The sequence below is a fragment of the Coffea arabica genome, chromosome 1e (genome assembly GCF_036785885.1).
Source record: "Coffea arabica cultivar ET-39 chromosome 1e, Coffea Arabica ET-39 HiFi, whole genome shotgun sequence".
Classification (NCBI taxonomy): Eukaryota; Viridiplantae; Streptophyta; class Magnoliopsida; order Gentianales; family Rubiaceae; genus Coffea; species Coffea arabica.
Genome location: NC_092311.1, coordinates 552,934 through 572,222, shown reverse-complemented (window position 1 = coordinate 572,222; position 19,289 = coordinate 552,934). Strand labels below are relative to the sequence as shown.

The following is a 19,289-nucleotide window of genomic DNA, read 5'->3' as shown; positions in this document are numbered from 1 at the left end:
TGGATGAGGGAATGTATATTACAGGGTTGGGGTGCGAACGACTGCATTAGAGTTTGATGTATCGAAGTTTCGTCAGAACTGGAAGATTTTTTGTGATAAAACTTTTCTCTTCTGGTTGTGGAGATATTGTTCGCTCCTCCAGGCCGCAACTTGGAGGAACAGACGACCGAATATTCACTGTATTGTGAAGGGTCTTGCCGTCATCAGGGTGCCCAACCACCGGTGCTCAATGATGATCCCATCAAGAGGATGTTGACATTTACACTTTTCTATGGTAAGCCAACATTTGTCAGCTTGTAAGGAAAGAGATTCTATGAAAAAGCTAAAGAATAGAGTATGCAGCCAAATTTGCTGACTCTTGCTCCACTCCAGTTAAGAAAAAGTATGATGCCTGGGTTCTACTTCTAGATGAAGCCTACACCAGTAATCGAGTAAAATGGATTCCAAATAATTCCATTTGGGGGTTTTTTTTTTTTTGGGGGGGGGGGGGGGGGGGGGGGAGTGGGGTGTGGGTGGGAAGGGGAGGTACAAGTTCTTGGTGATTACTTGGATAGACATCTTCTCTGTCTAAACAAAAACTTTATGGATAAGAAGAACTCCGTTACATAGCGTAGCTAGATGATACTCCATTACTTAAAAAAGTTTTTGTCATCAAGAGTGTCCTTAGAAGGCACGTAGTAGTAGTGGTAACGCGGGAAGATGTAGACAACTCCCAATTATCCTGCTCAATCTTAATTCAGCTTTTCCCTACTCTTAAGTTTCGAGGGAAATCCAACTTTGCCAAGGTTAAACTGAACGTCAAGCTTAGGTTTCTTGTGTGTCAAAAAAAAAAAAAAAGAAAGCAAAATTTATTTGCGTAGTAGATGCCTTGTTATATATATATATGCCAAGAAGTGTTGTTTTGGATGACTTAGAATTATGCTGAAAGAAAAGAAAATTGATTGTCTCAGGACTAGGAAGTAGGGGGCAGGACAACTTGTGAATTAGTTATTCAAAACAACGTCATTGTTCTAATCAAGCACCCATAATTAAAAACCCAATTTCTACCAGCCATCGCCCTTTATTTTTTTAGGTGAGGGGACGATCACATCCACATTAATGTTCTTGCATAGTAATTAATCACTATGTTATGTTTATCTGCGGACTAACGCAGCAACAAATGATGCCAGCCAAAAAGGTAATTTTTGTCAGCTTGTAAGGAAATAGATTCCATTCAAGGCCAAGCTGCCTGCTATGTATCTTTACTAACTTGATGCTTATCAGCTTATCTTGTATGTATGGATAATCTAATGCAGTTGATGTTTTAGGAAACATTTATTCTCGTGAACAGCAAGCAGTAATACTACTGCTATTAACTTCTTGGTCAGTCATAAACATCTCGTGCAGTTTTTTAACCAAGAAATCCACAAGTTATGTTCCTACCATAGTTCAAAGTCACGGTCGCGATCGTGATCCGGACCGTTTCACATTGGTTTCGGCATACTAGTCGTGGTTTCAGCGAGACGTAAATTTTTGAAATATTTAATATTCTAAAAATTGTAAAAAAATATGATAAACAAAAATAATAAAAAATTAACAAAAATAATAATAATTCAAATTAATTCGAGATGACTTAGGGCGACTCGCTGTTTCTATCCGTCTCGAAGATGTCTTGGTCAAGTTTTTAGTGACTCGACCGAATTATCAGTGATTTATTATCTAGGAGTCATCTCATCCGGATATCAAATCGAAAAATCCCATTCCAGTCACGACTTAGCCAAGTCTTTGAACCATGGTTCCTACTAGTTTGGAATGTATTTTGGTTTCTGCCCAAGAATTGAGGTTAAATGTGTCTTATCTGCAACTTAATGGTCGATATATAACATAGGCAGATAACTATACAATACACCCCATTGTTTGTTCTTTATTATATGAAAGGATTGCAATTCTCATAAATTTAACTCCTTGAGCTTTTCACAGCAGTATGGGGAACAAGAAGAATTTAACCATGCCTTAAGACACTAGTCTTGAATGATACTAGCGTTTATCTTTGATTGAGACAATGAATTAGATCAGTTAATAGAGGAGAAACCAATTCCAAGCTGCACCTTCCATTTGCCTGGTAAACCAACTCTTAGCTAGAAGTTAATCTGATCCCTCCTTTAAAAAAAAAAAAAATTCCCTTGTATCATAACAATAGGTAGTAGTGTTATGTGATGGTTAATTCACTGTGTAAAAAAAATGAATCTCTTGCTGCCCTCCATCGGCATTGCTTCATATTGTCGGTGGCTGAACTAGGAAGGATGGATTATTGAATACTAATTACTACTAGATCCCAGATTCAGAATACAAAGTCATTTTTGAGTTCTCCTGTAACTATTCCAACCACTCAGAGGGCCCTTCCTTTTGGAGGAGGAGAAGGAGGAGATGATCACCCCACAAGGCTTTCTTAATTAATCAGCATTTTTGTCGATTAATACTACTACATGTACAAAAACCAATGATGCAAGCGGTAAAGTTAACCTTTGTCAGGTATTGATGAAAAAGATTCGAACGAAAGGCTAAGCAGCAGCGTGCTTTAATTCGATTCTTGAAAACGTAAGACAAAAAAAGGACTTGTGTTTGTTTTACTAGTAAGTAGTTCTTATCCAAGGGGCAGATGCCTGGCGTGCATCCAAATGGCAGCCTTGCCTGACGCCTAAACATTTCAAAAAAGAAATGAACCAAAAAGAAAAGGAATATAATGGGGGGGCAGGCCCTCTACCGTGATTGCTACTTTGCTGCTTAGACAGGTTCAAAGTTGACCAAAGTGAGGGTGAATAAGAGAGAACAAATTTGTATTTTGTTCTCGAATATGCTTGAGAGGAGGGGCCATCTTTGACTTGCTGCTCATAATTCAAGGGTTTCTTGCCTTTATCTTTTGCACCATCTTTGCTTTGCTGTGTATGATGGATGGCATTTTGGGGGCTTTCTTGAATTTGAAATTGCCAGGTGGAGATACCATGCTCGAGATTTGTCCAATTGAGCTTATTGTATTTTGAAAATTAATCTCATGGGGACTTCCATTTGTTTCTGGTATATATCTATCTATTAACAGTGCTGCTGCATTTTAACTATTAAAGTTCGGAGAATTATCTTGCAATCACGGTGATGATGAAGTCAATTCTCCTGTATTGGATTCTTTCTTGCGAGTGCTGCCAGCGAGGAAAATGAAATACTAATACTTTGCAGCCAGAGAAACATGGTCAAATGGTTTCATTTCACTCCTATAGCCTATTCTCTGTTGCTCTTCTGATTGAATTATCATTTTGACTTGTAATCCTTGGCAAAAGAACCTGTTTAATATTTAAACTGATGCAACCATGATTAGCAATATCAGCCGATACCGATACGTATTGGCCAATTCGTAACCGGAACAGAGAGGACCGCTATGATACCGATCTCCTAATCGTGGATATTATTGTATCCACGGCGACTCGCTCTGACTCGACCGATATTGGCCGATTCGAATTCATGATGCATGTCATCAGCCGATATATCCGAGTCAATTCGGAGTTGACTCGGATATTTTTTCAAATTATACCTTTTTTGGTATTTTCTAATTTTAGTAATTTTTTCAAAATTTTTGGAAACTTTATATGCTATAATGTGCGTATCACCCGATATTCAATCGATATGCCGCGACGGATATGGAACAACCGAGACCGTGACGCGACCGCGATCCGTGACGGCGAACCATGGATGCAACTAATGATTGGCAGGTAGGTGTGTGTGTGTTGCTCCACCGATATAAAAACAAGGGAGATTTGTTTGTTGGAGTAGTTGATAAATCCTGCCAGTTTTGCTAAGAACCTAAAGAAAGAACGTGTTAGGCATAAATGTGCAAGCATGCCCTGCAGGAGATCAGGCAAATAATACCAAAAGCAAATAAACATTTCCAGAGAGCTGTGTGATAATATGTGTGCGAGCATTGGTCATGCTAACCAGTCATGGTTGATTGACATTGTCCGAACCCTTTTCATTGAAAAATCAGTCAAACATTTATAAAAGAACAAATTGAATTTTATAAACAGACAACAAAAGCAGACGAGGTTGCCCACTAATGTCATGACTATATAAGTCTCTGTCGTCTCCATTTGTGAAGAATCAAGGAGCATACTCAAGGCTCCTCTGTCTATTTACTTCTTTTTTGTACTTTGACAAAATTTTATAGCTGATTGAGCTTGTTCTCTTGGGCGGGGAGGAAAATGGAACTTCAATTCCAAAAACAAAGCACGTATATGGTGGATAGAAACAGAGGTAGCAGCAGCAAAAGGAAGTTTGTTGGGGTGAGACAGAGGCCATCAGGCAAATGGGTAGCAGAGATCAAGAACACTACTCAGAAGATCAGGATGTGGCTCGGGACATTTGACACAGCTGAAGAAGCTGCTCAAGCTTATGATGAGGCTGCTTGCCTTCTCCGAGGCTCGAATACTCGAACCAATTTCATGAATCATGTTCCTTGCAATCCAGCTCTGTCCTTGAAGATCAGAAACCTCCTCAATCAGAAGAAAGGGCGTCTCAACAAAATCGCCTCTCTCGCTTCCACAGCCTCCAACAAGACAGCCACAGAGAGCAGTTCCAGAACCATTTCGCGTACTAGTAGCAGCAGCAGTACTTCTCAGAGTAGTGCTAGTGGAAGTAGTTTTAGCAGCAGCAGCAGCAACAATAATGATAACTCTGCAGCTGTTCTCACGACAATTCAAGCGCAGACAAAGCTGTTTGATGATGCATATAAGCCGGACTTGAGCTACTTCATGGCTGCAGGAGGATATCAACCGGCATCATCTTCTGATCAGTTTGATTATACCACCGGCCGTGATGGCAGCTTAATTTCAACATTTGCATCCGATTTTGATAGGATTCTTTTAGGTCAACAGGATGCAGGTTTTGAATTGCCCAAAAAAGATACATCCGAGATGATGAGTGATCATCAAACTCAATACCATCATCAGATTCCAGACTTCGAACATATGAAGGTTCAGAGACAGATATCTGCATCCCTGTATGCAATGAATGGTGTGAGTGAATATTGGGAGAATGTTCATGATTGTAACGATTCTTTCTGGGATCTTCCCATGCTCTACCAGATGTTCTGCCCCAGCTAATCCAGTAGTTCATACAATGTATCCCCCCAAGTTTTTACCATATCAGATTATAAATTAGCAGGCCATTTTGATATTTAGAAGAAAAACATTCGACTGAGTAGCATTTATACTTCTGTTTTCTTCTTGTTTCATCAGTTTCAGGATATGCCCTCATATTAGTACATAGAACATTCTATCTCTTGCTAAAAATTCCCCTAGTCCATAAATTAATTCTGACTCTACCTATCCCGCCAGCATTTTGCACTCGAGATTCTAATTCTAGTATCTGAAGTTTGAAGTCTGAACTGAACCAAGGGACAAACTATAATTCACAATACATATAGACTTCTAATTATGGTTCAAAGTTGCGGTCGAGGCCCGGACCATTCCACATCGATTTCGGCATACCAGTCATGGTCGAGGCGAAACGTAAATTTTGCAACATTTAATATTCTAAAAATTATGAATAATATTCAAAAATATGCTAAACAAAAATAATAAAAAAATTAGCAAAAGAATATCTGTAAAATATAAATTTACAAGTTGACCAGGAATGACTCGAACCGACTCAACCGAGACTATCCTTATCGGAGATTTCTTGGCTGAGTTCTCAGTAACTCGACTGAGTTCTCGACGAGTCAAGTATTTCGGAGTCATTTAGTCCCGATATTATATCGAATGGGATCCGTTCCGATGACAATTCAGCCGAGTCATCTCGGTCTCGACCGAGACTTTGAACCATGCTTCTAATCCTGGATCAGTGAAATCATCACCGTTGGCTTCTGCCAAACAACCCATAATAAACGAGGCAAGTTGCCTTGTTTGGATTGCGATTTTTCGTCGGAAAATTACGTCGTTTTCCGTGATCACATTTCCCTATTACCTTTTTTCCTCACATACATCAAATTGCTACAGTAATTTTCCCATGAAAAATCATGGAAAATGCAATCCAAACACAACCTTTAATTTTATTTCTTGAGCAGAGCGATAGGCTTTCAATGCCATGAATAGAAAATATACAATTTCCAGTCCATCATCTCTCTCTGTATCCATATTTCTAGTGTTGATCTGCTCAAGTCCAGTAAGCGTGCAGCTTGTGACGTAAGTACAGGTTCATGGTCACTGCACATGCTGTTGAGTGCATGTTCATGGTCGTAGCACATGCTGTTTACCTTGTTGGACTTCTGAATAGAAGACACTTGTGTCATTAGCAACCTCTTGTTCAGGTTAGAACGGTATACAACCTTTTTTTTTTTTGCATTTAGATCTAATTAAAGAAGGACAAAACCATTTTCAGCAAATCAAAACTCGATTTCAGAGAAAGATTGAAGGACTGCTGAATTGCTACACTCTTTAAGTCATTACATAATCAGTAATTGGGGCAAATGAACACAAGACTCACTGGTGACAAACTATTTTTAGGGTTGGTCAGTAGTTTATTATAAAGTACTTCACGTAGAGCTTTTGATAAAAGAACTTGTTCGGTATTTAAGTGTTTTTAAATATATTGTTTAGATACAGTTTAATAAGCACTTATTGTATTGGATAATGCATAATTTGAAAAATTTTAAATATATTTATCTCTTTATTTAGTTCATAATATAGGATAAAATGAACAAATTTAATATTTTATTTTTTAAACTACTAAAAAACTATTCTAAAAACATCAATTTTGAACTTTTGCTAAAAACATTTTTCACACCAAAATTTTCACTCCTAATTGTATGAGATGACGTTCACAAAACGTTTCAAAAATACTTTTTTTTATCAAAAACACCCGCAGCAGCAAACGTCATATTCTTTTTCATTTTCACTTATGCAATGTCCAACAAACTCATTTCAACTGATAGAACATTAACTAGGTACCTATTTTTCCTTTCTTTATAAAGCTTGAAATCCCCCTTTAAACATAAAAAATAAAAACAAAAACGATGTAAGCCCGCTTGCGCCCATTAGGCTAATAGGTTAAAGCAGGTAGTCCAACAATGGACTTGTGGTACCCACTAGTCCATGGGGGCCCATGAACCCACCAGCAGGTGGTGGCTAACAGCTGCCACCAAGTGGGGGCCTTACTGATTAAAAAGGACAACATATCCAGACGAATTGTTAAAACCAAAGACAATATCTGTTGGGCCTTGTCGCTGCTGTTGCCTGGGCCAATGTGGTAACTTCAGGACAGTGCCATCTTTGGACGGTCCAAAAATAACAAGTGTACGTCAAGGTACTCCCTTTGTGTGAGACAAAAATTTCAATTGTGAATTTTAATTGTAATAGTAGCTTTAATTTGAAAAAAAAAACAATTTATTTCCTTAAAAGAAAGAAGAATATAGTGAAAAATTGTAAATGTGCGTAAGGTAACATAATATATATGTAGAATAATGTATTCAATATTAGAATATTCTGTGTGAATTAATTTCTAGTAACTTCCACACGTAAATATTTAGACAGTAAATTGTTTTTAAATGACATTCTAAAACGTCTATTTTTGTAAATAACATACACAATAAAAGGGAAAAAATAACATTTTTCAAATAAAAAGACAACACTAATGCAATGCAAATGATTTTTCTTTTGCATTTCCATAATGCATGATAATTAAACACACATATTTAGCCCAAAAGATGAATAGAATAAAAGAAAACTTTTATTTTGGTCTCTAACCACTTATAAAAAAGATCCCAATATATACAACATTGTAAAACATCCATCGAGTTTTTGTTCATAACATACACAATAAAAGGGAAAAAAATAATGAAAGATAATTTGATACATATGAATTTACTTTTGCATTTCCATAATGAAAGATAATTAAACACACATATTTAACCCAAAAGGTGAATAAAAATGAAACTTTTATTTTGGTCTCTAACCAAAGATATATATACATATATATAAAGAACCCAAAAAAAAAAAAAAAAATATATATATATATATATATATATATATATATATATATATATATATATATATATATATATATCCTTGGCAAAGGATAAGAAAAGAAGGAGGAGAATGTTAAGGAATAAAAAGAAGAAAGGAGAATATTGAGGAAGTGGAATTACACGCATGAAAAGCACAAACGGTGTAATGACATTGTAGCCACGTCATATTTCCAAACTTTTGCATTCCTCTTTTCAAGAAAAAAACAAAAAAAGAAAAGGGGCACTTAATTAAGAAGGAAGTTTTGAATAAATTTCAAAGAAATTAAAAGCACAATTAAATCAAAAGATTCAACTGAAGGAAATATAATGAACGTAAGTAGAGCAGAGTTGTAATACTGGGAACTCCTTCTCCACTTCCACCTCTCTCTCTCTCTCTCTCTCTCTCTCTCTCTTTTCTCGCTCTTCCCAGAAATGCTCTGAATTACTTAACTCGGAATCTCTGCCAAGAACGAGTTAGCCAGTACTAATATTCAGGTAAATGAGAAAAAAATGCTAGCTTTATCTTTTAACTTTTTCAAGATTCTTTTTTTTTTCTTTTTAAAGCTGTGATATGATCCTTTTTCTTGTTATTTGTTGTGGGTTTTTGTTGTATGGTCAGAGAAATGGAAAAGGTTTTATTCTGTATGCTTCGTCGTTTTAGTGATCATGGTTTCTTTTCTTCATTTTCTGGGGGAAAATTTGAAACTAAAACCGTAGGTATGTGCATCATTATGTGAAGGATATTGAATTTATTGTTTTATGGGTGTTTTTGTGTGCGAGTTTGTTAAAGTTTTGATTTTTGGAGGATTAGTTAGATAAGAAAGAATAGACTATAGCAGTTTAAAGTTCCTCTGTCTAGGTTTTTGCATTTGTGTTACCAGAATGGTAATGGTTTCTTGTTTTTACTTTTTTCTTTCTTTTTTTTGGTTTTAAGTTTTTGGGTCTGTTCTACTGCTAGGAGATTGAAGAGTTCAATACACCCTGTGCAATCTTGCTATTTCTTCGATTTTGTTGATTCAATCATCATTTGCATAGTGTTGTTTTCCTTGTTTATTTGTCATTGCATTCATTTCTTAGCTACTATACTTTCACCTTGAAGACCATAAAATGAAACGGTTTGGTATATTATCTCTTAAAAATGGTTGCTTGGTTTCTCGTTTACTTCTTGCAACTCTGGACAAACTATTCATATTCTTGTTCTTGGTATTAATGCTGTGTTCAATTCTTGGCTTAGGCATAGGTTTCAGGGCGCAGGAAAGAAGGGATAGAAAATAGAACTGTATACAGCTTGGTTATTCTTCTTTTTTTGGAATGAAATGGAAAATCGCAATCTCAATAGATTGTACTTGATTTTTTATTTTTTTTTGGAGAAATGGAAGCAAATTTGTTCATTTACTGAAAAGGTTTCCCTGCTTCCTTATGAGTCAGTCTTCTCTAATTACTCGGCACTCTAACTAAAGAAGGTAACTGATTGTATTGGTAGTTGCCTATCTGGAGAACTTGTCAATTGCTGTCTTAAGTTGGTTCTGTTTCATGTGTTGGTCTAATGGAGATTCCGGTATCAGTGTTGTATTTTTCCTTTTTCTCCTTAAAAAGAATCTACTTGTGACCTGACTGAAGTATATTTTTAGGTGTCTATTGCTTCGTAAGTCAGCAATGTCTTGTTGTAGAACACGTGGACTTGAACAGTCAGTGTGTGGGGTTACACCAATCACCAGTCGGTCTACCTGCATAATGAACATAATTGTGGTAGAACACGTGGACTTGAACAGTTGGCGTGTGGGGTTATACAATCACCAGTCGGTCTACCGCTATAACAAACATAATTAAGGTAGAACGCGTGGACTTGAACAGTCGGGTGTGTGGAGTTATACAATCACCTGTCGGTCTATCGGTATAACAAACATAATTAAGGTGTGCGTTGAACCCAAGCCCCAAGAAATTTCATAGGGTGATCTAAGTATGTGATTGCATCCACATGTAATACCGAAGTTGCAAAATTGCAACTACGCTGTGATGTAAAATTGCACCTCAATTAATTTCTGGACTCAGCATGGTTGATTGACCAGATGTTGATTGGTTCAAAGTTGGAGTTTGCTATTATATCCTGATTATTCGACATAACTTTACTTGTTCTTTTACCTTCTTGCTGACTTGTCCCAGTAGATGCTCCTGATTGATTTAGCCAGAGCATGTTATCACAAAGAGTGCTTGCTGCCATTCATTTTGGTGACATGCTAGGAGCACATCAAAGCTATCATATCCCCCTCCCCCCTCCAAACCAACCAAAAGGGGGGAAAAAAGACTACAAGATGAATAATTAAATAAAGAAGGCCCTCTTGAGTACATAAATGAAAACAAAAGGAACCTAACCAAGAAAGGAGGGCCAAATATCACACCTTAACAATTAGAAAGGTTACTATAAGATAGCTTAATTGTAATTGTCTTATCCTAACCGGTTTTGGTCCTTTGAGTCCATTACCAACTTGTTAAAGATATTAAATGGCTTCTCTGTGCATGATAAAGTTTGTGGCCATCTATTGAAGAAAGTTTGCTCTTTAACTGATGCAACTGGTTAAGGCTTCAATTTTCCACTAAAAAGGCCCTTTGAGATTTCCTTGTTTTCTCAAAAGTGTGCTTTTGAAACCTGTAGCACATTGGCTGCATGAAGTAAACATGAAGAATTCTTGTGTTGTTTTAAAGAGGTAATTTGGATAAATAGTTGCACGTTCTGGAGTGGCGATTATCCATAGTTTCAATGTTTTGTTTCTAGGTCTATATTTACTATGCCAAGCATGGTGAGAAGGACTGATTCAGGAGAGCAAGCAATTTCATACTTGTGCAGTCCCTAAATAAGGAAAGAGTTCGAATGCATTTTATGAATAGACACCTTTCTATGCCCATCTCAATCTTAAGATTGGCAAGTTTCATTGTATTATGTGAAATCCTTCAGAAATTTTTGAATTTGTTTACTTTTGTTGCTAGTCCTTTCTATAGATACTTGTAACTGATGTCTGTACCCTGCCTATCCACTTTTCAGCGTTAGTTGTGGTTTAAATCATGAATCCTTTTTTATGTAGATGGTTTACTACTTGTTACCCTACGCCAGTTGTGCCAGGGCCATTTTCTTTTGTTGCTAGTTCTTTCTATAGATACTTGTAACTGTTGTCTGTTCCCTGCCCATTCACTTTTCAGTATTAGTTGTAGTACAAATCATGAATCCTTGATATGTATGGTTTATGACTTGTTACCCTACGCCTGTTGCATCAGGGTCATTTTTGGCAAAAATTAACTGTCTTCTGCCCCACCCTTTTCCTTTTATTGGTTTTCCTTGTAAAGGCAACTTTTTCATATTTGATATCAGGTGACGTCTAGCTATCATAAAGCCTGGAAAATACAGTGGTCAATAGGTTACTTATTGATCTCCACCTAAGAACTTGACAAGTACTGAATCTCGACAAAATGTCTTCTGAAGATGGGGGAAAGCTCTTGACACTAGTAAGCTTTTGAATTATTACATGCCCATTTCCTGGTTGCTCATGTTAGTTTTTTGGTTGAAAATCATCTTTTCCCAATTTCAGATAAGGTGATCTTCAAGTTTAGCCTTTTGGCCCATGAATATGGTTACCCTTATATTGTATTACATCTGTTTGAATCCAAGATGTCTGAAGAATATATTTGTGGCTATGTTCTTCTAGTTCCTTTCTTTTTAATATTATGAACCTTTGATGTAAATAACTTCAGGGGACTTCAGTTGCCTTCATTTATTAGTAAATGAAAACCTTGTATTTGTTTATTCAGTTATATTGACTAGGCAAATATGAAAAAGCTTTTTCAACATACTGCAAAGTCTCGAATAAAATTCTGCAAATCAGTTTCTAACTTTAAGGACCAAAAAGTTTTTCAAGAAGCATCAAAGAAAAGGAATAGTGGGAACCGTTTTGAACATGCTTTGCAACTCCACTTTTAATGTCATACAATTTATGAATCATGGGATTATAAGTTTTCTGAAATACAAACTTTTAAAATAAAAATTCTGAATTGAGTTTTGTAATATTATGAAAGTAATGTATATTGCTTAGAATATTGAAATTGTTTTAAAAATATGTTTTTTGTGTGTTTGTGTAAAGACATGTATGATAGATGTTAGAAAAGCAGACAAATTAATATGCCACCATACACGTAAAAATCTGAGTTGCATGCACAAAACCCTACTCTGGTAAGTCAGGGAAAAACTTGACATCAAAAGAAGAAATGATAATAAGGTGATGAATCATGCCAGCAAAAGAAGTGGTCAAGGCAGAAGAAAAGGTTTAATCCATATTTCTTGAAATATGTTTTGAATTTTGGTCCAGTAAAACACAATCTTGGGCTATTTCATCTGATAAAAATTGATTCTATGCTGACTTTTGCATGGGAATGAACAAGTAGAGAAGATCTTTGGAATTCCAAGTAATGGAAAAATTTGCATTGATTTTCACTTTGTTGTTTTGGATGCTTATAGGTTCAGAAAAATTTGAGATTTTGTTGAATACAAAAGATTTCAACTTATGTTGGAAATAACTATTCGATAGAATAATAAATGAGCTGTAAAGAACTCAATGTATGCAATGTATGGATGTTAAGAACTACAACAACTTGAAAAATTAAATTAAAGAAATACTTAAGGAATTAACTTGCTTTTGAATTTAAAATATCTGCTATTTTATGTGTGGCTCAAATGACCTTAGAATAAATGGACTGATGAATTCCTAATTTATTCTGTCCAAGACAGAGTGCAAAAAAATCCTACCACATACTTTCTGCAACATTACTGCTGTAATAGTATGTGAATCATAGGTTCCATCCAAACATATGAATGAGAGACTTATGTCATTGTCAAGTTATTCTTCCTATTCAAAATTCAAGTGTACCTACATTGATACATACATACATACATACTTACATATATATATATGGATAAGAACAGCCATGTTTGATTGAATTTTGGCTGATGAAATTGTTTTATTTAATTACTTTAAATAGTTCAATTTCATTTGAAAAAGTGCATTGCACCAATATAACTCCAGTACCTATTGAGGAGCAAACGATGAATATATAAGACAAAAGATGAATAAGATTAATTTGAGGTACTAGATAAAGTAAATATATAAGAATTTAAGTTAGGCTGTAACAACCATCTCTTACTGTTCCAGGGAAATAGTATTGGGGGAAAGTGTATCCTTCCCTCAAGAAGGATCATCTCTAACATGAAGCCCACCTTGAGAGAGAGAGAGAGAGAGATTAGCTGCAGATATTCATGTTTATTGATTACTTAGTGGATATGAAAATTTTCCCTCCTTCATCGGCTCAGATGATTTAGTTGACTTTTCAGTCACTTGAAAAACTTACAGATATAAAAAGTGCAATCCAGCAAGCTTGACATCTTGTACAGAAACATCATTGAGTTCTGTTTATGTGTGTGGTTCTTGCAGTATTATGTGTGCTATTGAGTTGTAAATCCAATGTGTACCTGCTCTCACTGTGCAGTAGAGATGGTAAAAAGGTAGAACTGGAGCTATTGTAGCCACAACCTGTAGCATTTACAGCCAAAAGAAGAAAAAAGTTGTCCAGGCACCAAATATTTTGCGCTGCTTCTTTCCTCCCTTTTTTTTTATTGCATTTTCACTATACTATTTTCCTTCATCGGCAATTGACACATTAAAGTAGTCTTAGTGTTTTGGCATGGGAAAAGCTGCATAATTTTTTCACCGTGTGTTAAATCTTCTTTAGCTTTTTTCTGGCCATTGGGACAGGATATTATGGCTTTTCTTATCTTACAAAACGTTAAATGTGCTAGTTTTATGATTTCTTGCCAATTTTAGTAGTGAACTTTCTTTGTTAATCTGCTTCTGCATTAAAGCTAGCATGTAAGCCCTGTGATCAGTAATCAGACAGTACAAGTTTGCAATTTTAAAAGAGGTTTGATTGTCTTGGAGATTTGCTGATCGTATTGTTGCCTTATTTTACTTGAAAGTCTGATGAAAAGATAGGGAAAAAGCACAAGTAAATTATTTCCAGATATCTGTTTATTCATTCATTTTTCTTAACCAGTGTGCTCTCTTTGCAGGTGCAAAACCGCATAGAAAGGTGTCTTCGCCTTTATATGAACCAAAGGGAAGTTATGAACACTTTGTTCATTCAGGAGAACATAGAGCCACATATTACTGAAATTGGTATTCTTCTTACTAAACCCTGCATTATTTATTTCCAGTAAATGAGTGATCACTAACAGTAACTTTGTTTGTGACTCAAGCATTTCATAGTTCTTCTTACTTGTTTTAGTCTAATTTTTGTATTATTTTATCTGAACAATTAGCTAGTGAAGTAACATGTTTCTTTTTCTTTTGTTTATCGTTGTTAGGGTGGTAACTAGCAAAACTGCTGTGGCCAGTGCTTCATTAAGTATATTACTCTGTGTTTGTTGGTACATTAAAACTGGTTCAAGCATTCCAAGGCATAAATAGCAGTTGATATAAATACTGTCCAGATGTACTGTCTGAAACTTGCATGGAGTTAGGAGAAACTGTTGGTGTGTCTTCTTCTTCTTCCCCCTAATTTTTCTCCCCTTTCATTCACCAAACAATCTTGACAATCCCCTAGAATAATCAAGACCTTAGAAAAGAGAAAAGAGAACAAAATAGTTGTTTGATTGGTGTCCAATCAAGTGCTCGAAGTTTGAGCATGCTGAATTAAATTGAATCATTCTTTATTTTAATTTTTTTTTACATTGTTGTATGTGACATATCTATACTAAGATAAACACTGGATGTCATCTTTAAGGGCTTGATGATTCTGGGGGCTGCAAGCTGGGGGATATGGCATAAAAACAGAAGAAAAAGAATATTTGTCAAATTGACCTTTTATCAAAAATTCATAATAGCAATTTTTTTTAATCAACCTTGGAGTGGCCATGTGATAGAAGTAATCTCTATTTTGGTTTTAGAGGCGGATCAAGTTACATTTCAAAAGTTATTGCTTTCTGCTGTCCACATCCATAGATGCTGAATGATTCATGAATTGGATTAGCAACTCAATTCTTTCTTGTCATGCTCCAGTTGAATCAACTGGCTGCCTAGGGTAAAAAATTGTTGGTCTTGTACTGTGACTACAAATTTCCTTTTGCCTTCACCCCACCTGTCTGCACAGGATGTTTATTAGTTGATTGGCTACCTGAAAGTTTCTTTTTTTTTTTTTGATTTCCCATTCTTGAGCTGCCACCTTTTAGTTGACTATGTTTAGATCTTGTTCCTCATTTGGGCCTATGGTGCAAGTTGTCTACCAAATTTCCTAGTAGAGAGGCTTGCTTGCTTTTAGCTCTGAACATAATGGAGAGGTATTGCGAGAAGTTTGAAAGTGCAGCTACCTTATGTATATTAGATTTAGCTACTTCTGCTTCTAATTAATCTCTTTGATTTTAGAATATGATTATTAGGATGTTGCTTCTCTTTTTCCTTACCTCAAGTGGATGGTTATGTAACAGCAGAAGTTCTGGTTGTTAGTGGAATAGTATTTGGCCATTTGCTGAAAGTTCATCAACCAGTACCTTTGTGACTACTTTTTATGGCTTATGCATATCGACTGTAAGCTAAAATTTAAAGTTTAGGAGCATAAAAATTGCCTTAGTAAGGCAGATCAGTCTAGGAGCTAGTGGCAACAAATTAATAGGTTCATTGCATGTAAAGATATAAAGTTGATGGTTCCAGGGCCATTTAGCAACTTGCTGTTTGCGTATTAGTTGAGTTCCGAATTCTGGTTGTGTAAACATGTGCAAATAGAGATCACGCCATTAATTACTTCTTGTATATTCCTGATTTTTGCTGACAAATAATGGTTGTCTGACACACTTAAGACATTTTTTGGATTATTTGAATTTATATTAGCTTTAATTGAAATGGTATGTCAAGTCATGAAAGTAAATAACTTTTACTTTATTTAGATAAAAATTTTATCAATTCATGAGAATTGTTAGTTTAGAGTGATGAAATTGGAAGGGGAAGTAACTTTTCAGGTATAGTTGACCAAGAAGCATAGACTCGTCTAAGGAGATACTGTATATTGTTAGATTGTCTTTGGTACCTCTTGATTGGTATTATAAATTGAGATTGAGTTTGGGATGCCATCTCTTTTAATTTTGACTTTATTTGGTTGCTACCATTCCATTATCAGTCTGTAATTGTGTCGCACACCTTTCAAGGTCATAACTTGATACATGCATTTCAGTTTGGCAAAAGCTGGAAGAAGAAAATCAAGAATTCTTCAAGGCATACTATCTAAGATTGATGGTGAAAGAGCAAATCATGGAATTCAACAAGTTGCTTGCAGAACAGGTGGAGTTGATGCGTCGATTTGGATCAGCAGGGATTGCATCCATATCTATGTCTAATGGATCTCATATTGCACCAAGTATGATAATTTTCTGGTTTTAGGTTGATTTGGTGCACTCAACACTTAACTCTGTCTGAATGCATCAAAAGCCCCGTGAAGTTGTCAACTTTTATGCTTTAACATCTTCTGTTTGTATCTAAATTGATTATAGTGTGCTTTGTTATTTTGTGCACCTTTTGTTCCCTTTTTCATATATTAGCAACTCATTGGAGATCCATTAACTGTTGTTGAGCAACCTATTCTCTGGTTATATGATGATTATCTGGGACAAGAATTGGAGCAGAGATATTAGATTCTCTGTCCCTTCTCCTCGTCCTTCCCTCTTCAAAATTGTTCATCCCCGTCTCTTTTTCCCTTCTGTGTCAATTTTTCTGACTGTCAATCTGCTTAATACGTTTAATGAAGATTGCCATGGTGATTGTGTTTTTGGATTGAAGAAATTATTGGAAAATGTTATTGACCTATCGTGCATTCCTTAGTTTGTAAGGCCATCTCGTCACGTTGCTTGATTGTGTGGCATAATGAAGATAAAACCTTAATGAAAGTTTGCACTTAACTTAAATGATGCCTGCACTTCATGCTTATGCCCCGAACAGCCTTTCAGCTTTATACTTTAGTGCACCTTCTTCTGTCTAACCGAATATTTAGATGTTATCATAGTGGCTTACACGTTAAATTATTTAACTTGATCCAAATTCTGCTATCAACAAACCACAATATTGTTGTTCATTCTATCATAACTTTGTGCAGCACAACAAAACTTGGGTGTTTGTAGAGCTGCAGAAAATGTTGGCCCTACTTTGAGGGCGGAGAACATACACCAGCCTATTTCTGCCAATTTACACAACGTTTTCAGCAACTGTGGGTCATCAATGCAGTCATGCATCCAAACAGCTGTTAATATGGCTTCTCATAGCAGAAACGTTGATGTTTCTGCAAATATGTTGTTGGGTCAGAGCTCAAATAGGGCAATAACACCTGTAGTAGATGGAGGGATGATTAAATCAGAACCTACCTACGCTGGAAATTCTTCTTTTGAGTTTGGTGCACATAACAATCTTGTGGAGTCTCGTTCTGCATTGGCTGATGCATCTGTCTCGTCTTTCAGTAGTGTGGAGTCCAATTCACAACCCGTAAACGAAACTCTGATTGATGCTGACACTTCTTCATTTGGGTTTTTTGGGCAAATTTCTCAACATTTTGGTCTCTCAGACCTCGGAGCTGATTTTGCCAATGGTTCTGGTTTGCTCTCTCTCTCTCTCTCTCTCGAGCCCACCATCACAGACATCTCCCTCCCCTTCCCCCTTCCTCCTTCCCCATCTCCCCTCTCTCTCTCTCTCATCTCCCTCCCCTTCCCCATCTCCCCACTCACCCTCTTTCGCTTAACCCTTGTTTCGTTTCATGACAGACATGTACTCTAGCCCACCCTTCATGACAGCTGATTCAGGCAACTTTCTTGACCCCAATGGTAGGTTGAAACACCAAGGTAAAGATTTTTGTTGTTTTTTATGATTTCCAATGCTAAATATGTCACTTTTTCCTGAAGCAGAGATTGAAAGGTTGAATACTGCACCAGAAAGCTTGAGATACCAAGATCTTGGTGGTGACTAGCTAATGTGCTATTTGGTACTTTCATCCATCTTGTGCCTCTTGCTTTTAAACTTGACTATGTCCCTTTTCTTTACTTGATTATTTACCTGCTTGTTCAGAATTTCAAGAATTTTCCTAGTCTTTGGGCTATGTCCACGGACTATTGACATGTAGGAAAAGTCAGCTTTCTGAAAGCTATGACCTTTTCTAGTGTTTTGGAGTTAATTCCCTGCCACGTATTCATGGCATGAAGGAAAAGTCAAATTTCATATAGGTCATCTGCGTGTTTGACATACTTGTATTTGCATGTGAAAAATGAAGCATGGTGCCTGATTAAGTGTGTGATGCTCAACTGGATGTGTCAGCACCTGATTCTTACAATTGTCTTTTGCTTATGAAAGTGACATTGTACTACAAGAAGAGGGATGATTGCCCAGTTTATAATTGTTTTCTCACTTAAACATGCCAGAAGCGAAAGCAAAGAGGCAGCAGAGAGGCAGAGTTAGAAACTACCATCACTACATGAAGTAGTTTCTTGAGAGGACATTATAATCCGTCTGTCACGTTTGCTGCTTTCCGCTGCTTGTGCCAAGTCTTATATGAACATAAGTAGGTTATGGGTCCCTAGAAAATAGCAGTCTTAAATTTCTTCTTTTCCTGTTGTCTCACTGTGATTGGGACACTGTATCAAAACCTTTCTTATTGTATTCTTGGTAATGGTTTAAATCCCAAGGAATGAAGTATATATTGTGATAGAGTTTTTATTTTGCCTTTTTTTTTTTAGTGTGTCGATGTTAATCAGTGAGTGGATTGATTATTTCCTTTTCATTTGCTTTCTGCAGCTCCGAGATAGGCAGAATGAGGACCAAACTTCTTGTAAATAGCTTCTTATAGTGGCTTTGGAATTTTGCACTCTGTGAAGGTATAGTTTGATGTACATCTGATAGTACTAAGACGTGAACACCGTATTTTTGTAGAATGAGTTAAAAACAGGTTAGCATAATTGGTTTTTCGAGAGTAAATTGTTGGATCTTTTCTTTTCTGGGTTATGGTTTAATGGTGGTTAAAGTTGTTAGCAGGGTGCCGTAGCTTTATTCCCACTGTCCCTTAAAAGGAGATCGTCTCTTTATTTTGGTGATTTCGTTATTCCTTTTCAATTTGGCAGCTGATAGGGTTTCACATCAAGATGTTTCTGGGGATTACCAGAAATTGCTTCCTTTTCTACCACACACTAGTGATTTTGGGG

At 36.3% G+C, this 19,289-nt stretch overlaps 2 protein-coding genes across 8 annotated transcripts; both read left to right on the top strand.

Moving 5' to 3' along the window:
• The first annotated feature begins 4,049 nt into the window (after nucleotides 1–4,049).
• LOC113688436 (ethylene-responsive transcription factor ERN1) lies at nucleotides 4,050–5,226 on the top strand. The gene has a single exon (XM_027206253.2). It carries the CDS (start codon nucleotides 4,227–4,229, stop codon nucleotides 5,124–5,126), a length of 900 nt encoding a protein of 299 aa, XP_027062054.1. The 5' UTR covers nucleotides 4,050–4,226; the 3' UTR covers nucleotides 5,127–5,226.
• Nucleotides 5,227–8,373: 3,147 nt separating this feature from the next.
• LOC113697431 (uncharacterized) lies at nucleotides 8,374–19,085 on the top strand. 7 transcript variants are annotated; one of them, XM_027217094.2, is made up of 8 exons: nucleotides 8,374–8,521; nucleotides 11,391–11,524; nucleotides 14,136–14,241; nucleotides 16,289–16,471; nucleotides 17,204–17,689; nucleotides 17,862–17,921; nucleotides 18,000–18,079; nucleotides 18,886–19,085. In XM_027217094.2, the coding sequence occupies exons 2-7, from the start codon at nucleotides 11,489–11,491 to the stop codon at nucleotides 18,062–18,064; spliced, it is 936 nt and encodes a 311-aa protein (XP_027072895.1). In that variant the 5' UTR covers nucleotides 8,374–8,521; nucleotides 11,391–11,488; the 3' UTR covers nucleotides 18,065–18,079; nucleotides 18,886–19,085. The 7 variants fall into 7 exon arrangements, with proteins under 7 accessions (XP_027072895.1, XP_027072865.1, XP_027072854.1 ...); XM_027217064.2 differs by having other exon boundaries at nucleotides 17,204–17,695; nucleotides 18,003–18,079; XM_027217053.2 differs by having other exon boundaries at nucleotides 17,204–17,695.
• The last annotated feature ends 204 nt before the right edge of the window (nucleotides 19,086–19,289 follow it).